General features: G+C 45.7%; 1 protein-coding gene across 1 annotated transcript in view; it reads left to right on the top strand.

The window, feature by feature from the left end:
- The first annotated feature begins 2,023 nt into the window (after window positions 1–2,023).
- Window positions 2,024–3,527, top strand: part of LOC107705843 (fibrillin-2-like) — a 154,781-nt gene continuing 153,277 nt past the window's right edge. Inside the window, exon 1 of the mRNA XM_016509340.1 lies at window positions 2,024–2,051. Coding sequence (XP_016364826.1) covers window positions 2,024–2,051 — 28 coding nt within the window. The remainder of the gene's footprint in view (window positions 2,052–3,527) is intronic.

Raw genomic sequence — 3,527 nt, forward strand, 5'->3', positions numbered from 1 at the left:
CCTTTGGGCAATTAAACCAGTGATATCAGTCAGCATTGGTTGCCATGGAACCAGAGGCCTGTTCTGCTTTCCTGAGGTGTTACGCATTTCGGGGGAAGGGTCCATAGACCCTCATATGGCTTGGTAACTGAGGGGTGTTACAGAGTATTTGTTAAATATAACTAAAAAAAATTGTGTCTGATTGGTCCAGACGCTACAAATATCCCCTCTTTCGAACGTTGTTGTCTGTCGAATAGACAACAGCGAGCAACGTCAAAGGTGCAGAACAATCAGACACGCATCTGCCACCCACGGCTGGGAGACAGTGGTGGCTCTCTGGCTGTTGTTGCCTCCAGAAGTGGTTGTGGTGCCATGGTGAATGCTGTCAGGTGGTGTGCTGTGGTGATGTAGGCTGTGGCACGGTGCGAGTCCTCGAGCTTATGCAGCAGGTGTCAAGGCTGTGTCACCTGTCATCCTGAAGTGAGTTGGTCTGGGTAAGATGGTTGTTTGTCGATGTTGTTAGCCAGTAGGCTATCCGTGGTACCCGTGTTTTGGAACAGTCGGGTTAGACTCTCACTGGTGAGAGTGCAGGTGGTTCCAGGGATTGCAGGGAACTGCTATGGAGATTCTGTAGTGTGCAGAGAATTTCAGACTGACCTAGTGATGATGGCAGGAGAGCGGCAGGTGGTTGTTAGCCCTCTGTTTTGCTCGAACGTCACTAGAAATCTGATGTTTGCGGTGTCGCTTTGCTCTTGTGGCGGCACAGATTTGAGCTTGCCTGAGTTGTGTTGGTAGAGGTTTCGCTGTTGGGAATGTAGACCCGTTGCTCCATCCAACGTTGTCTGGCTGCTTCTGGGGTGTCAACTGGTTTTAAGGGATGCTCCTCCCTTGGGACGCAAGGAGTCCGAAGTCCTTCCCAGTACTCCTCAGTTGAGTTTTGTTTAAGGAGCTCTTTTACTAGTGTCAGCAGCTCCTGTAACTCAGAAGCAGGCGTGTCCAGCTATTCGTGTGCAGCATCCGTTTGGCACCGGTGTGAAGGGTGTGGAGGAGGATGTTGTGGTGGACTGCTGTTGGACATACCGTGGTGTTTGCAGGATGAGGATGCCCTTTTCCATGGCTTCTCCCAGTGGGTGGTCTGGAACTTGGGTCTGTTGCCATGGTGATGGCTCTGTCCTCTGCTGGCTAGTGGTTTTCTGTAGAAGGGCCTTGCATTGTGGCAATGCTGGGTGCCTTCTGGTGCCTGCTTTGGATTCTGGGTTGTGCAGTTCAGAATCAGTGAGGTCTTACAAACACCTTTGGTGGAGACCTTGTGCTTGTTAAAGGCCTTCTGTGTCAGGTCACGCAGTTGTTGAATAGGCATTGTGGGGCAGGCCATAATGCCTATATGGTGACTTACAATGGGGTGGAGGTTTCGGAGGAATAGGCTCTTGAAGCTGGTATCCTCATCCATCCCAGGGTAATTGCAAGCTCCAAAGTGAGCTTGTCGAAGTCTGTGGTAGTAAGCATGCGGAGTTTCATGCCGGTCCTGTTTGGTGTCTAGGGCAGCGATCAGTCCGTGTTCAGACTCTGGGTCTGAGAATTCCTTTATGATGGCTTGTTTAAGCCGCTGGTAGTCTGATTGGATGTGTCCTGGCTGTCGAGCCAGGAAGCGTCGCACCTCTGGGCTAGAGGTGATCCAGAGCAGATAGAGTCTATCTTGGTGGTTCACACTGGTCCAAGACTGCAGGTGGTGGTCCTGCTGAGCTGGCAGGGCTGGATGTCTGTGGAATGTCTGCGACATACTGGCACACTTGTGGGAACACCAGACAGAGAGAGGCAGAAGGCAAATGCAAGTACGTACAGAGGTGTTAAGCAATCTGTATGGGGGATGGCTGTGTAGGCTGTGTAAGGTGTGAATAGCTGGTGAGGGGCCGCTAGTGAGGTAGGGTGCTATGTTTTTGTGTTCGTGAACACAAAGAGAGAGTTTGAGTAACTTTGTTGATGGGGCTGTAAGCAGGGGTCAGCTAAGGCTATACATGTGGTCAAACTATTACTCAAAGCACTGATGGTTCACAGGTTTGGTCACTATGAAGGTATCAGATAAAACAAAACTGAAATAAAATCAGAAAGAGACAGAGAGAGAATGAAGGGCTTGCCTTATTTAGTTTAAGCTAGGAGATACAACTAGGCAGTTGTCACTTGTTAAAAGAAATGCTGCAGCAGGGTCATAAACTTAGGGGGTCTGTTAGCTAAGCTTGCAGGGACACATCAAACACCTCAAGGTACATAAACAAAGACACTAGGAAGTGTTTCTAGTCTTCTCAGAGGCCTGTAGCATAATGCATGGCAACTGTACCTTATGTAATAGACCTAGTGCTGAGGAGTAAGGAGGGGTATAGCAGAGACAGGAATTAAGGCTACTAATAACCTGTACGGCTCATTAAGAATACAACAGTTGCTAGAACTATTAATTAAGGCTACAACCTGTACGGCTCATTAAGAATACAACAGTTGCTAGAACTGCTATAATCCTATACCTTGAGGGAAGATGGTGATGGTCAAACAAACTAAAATAAGGTCAAAGTAAAACGAAAAAGTCCTAATAGCTGTAGGAAACTAAAAGGAAAAATAAATAAATTGATTGAATTAAAGCTCAGATTTAATTAAAATCAACTTAGCTGAATTAGTACATTCAAGCTAAACAAAGGTAAATTAATGAAATAAAATCAAAGAGAAGAAGAATAAAATAACAATAACACAAATAAAACCAAAGTATTTGAGGAGGGGCCAACCTAACTGAGCCTAAACAGAAGGTGATAGCACAAATAGGAAGTGAAACCAAGAGTGAGGGGGAGAGAGAGAGAGCAGGAGTGGTTCAAACTTTACACTCACACCTATCTAAGTGTTAGTCAGATACTAACAGCTAGCAGTTGAGGTAAAGGGCTTAGCTTAGCCTGTATGGCTGCTAAAGAGTTAGCGTTGGCTACACGCAGTTCTTTGTTCACACAAAGGTCTGTGACGTGTGTGATGTTATCAGATTGAACCGGAAGAGCCTGCTTGCACCTCTTACAACTTACAACACGCGCAAATGGAGCAGAACTTGTGCTGCTGTAAACATGCATGGGAAACTTAAGCGCAGTCAGTTATGACGTGTCGCATACAACTTCATTCACAAATCAAAACAGCACATTCACTTCACAGACAATGGCGGATTACTAGTTAGCTAGGCTAGAATTACACCGTTAATTCGCTATTCAGTTGCATCACCTTAATGACTACAATGATACGCGATAGATACAAGAAGGCCTTCATTTATGGAGATGAGGAACATCGCTCAAATCACAATTAAAAGTAAATATACTGCAGCGAGATTTCTTCATTGCCCAGATTAAATATAACTGCCAGTTGTATTTCTTCGCCACGCAGATTAATTCATGCCGCTAATCTGAGATTTCTTCGTCAGATTTAAGATTTATGCATTCAAAACTGAAAATGGGGATTTCATCGCCCAATAACAGATTAATTTATTCTGGTACCATTTATATGGGCTGCTAATCTGAGATTTCTTC

The sequence above is a fragment of the Sinocyclocheilus rhinocerous genome, unplaced genomic scaffold (genome assembly GCF_001515625.1).
Source record: "Sinocyclocheilus rhinocerous isolate Xijiao unplaced genomic scaffold, SAMN03320098_v1.1 scaffold924, whole genome shotgun sequence".
NCBI lineage: Eukaryota > Metazoa > Chordata > Actinopteri > Cypriniformes > Cyprinidae > Sinocyclocheilus > Sinocyclocheilus rhinocerous.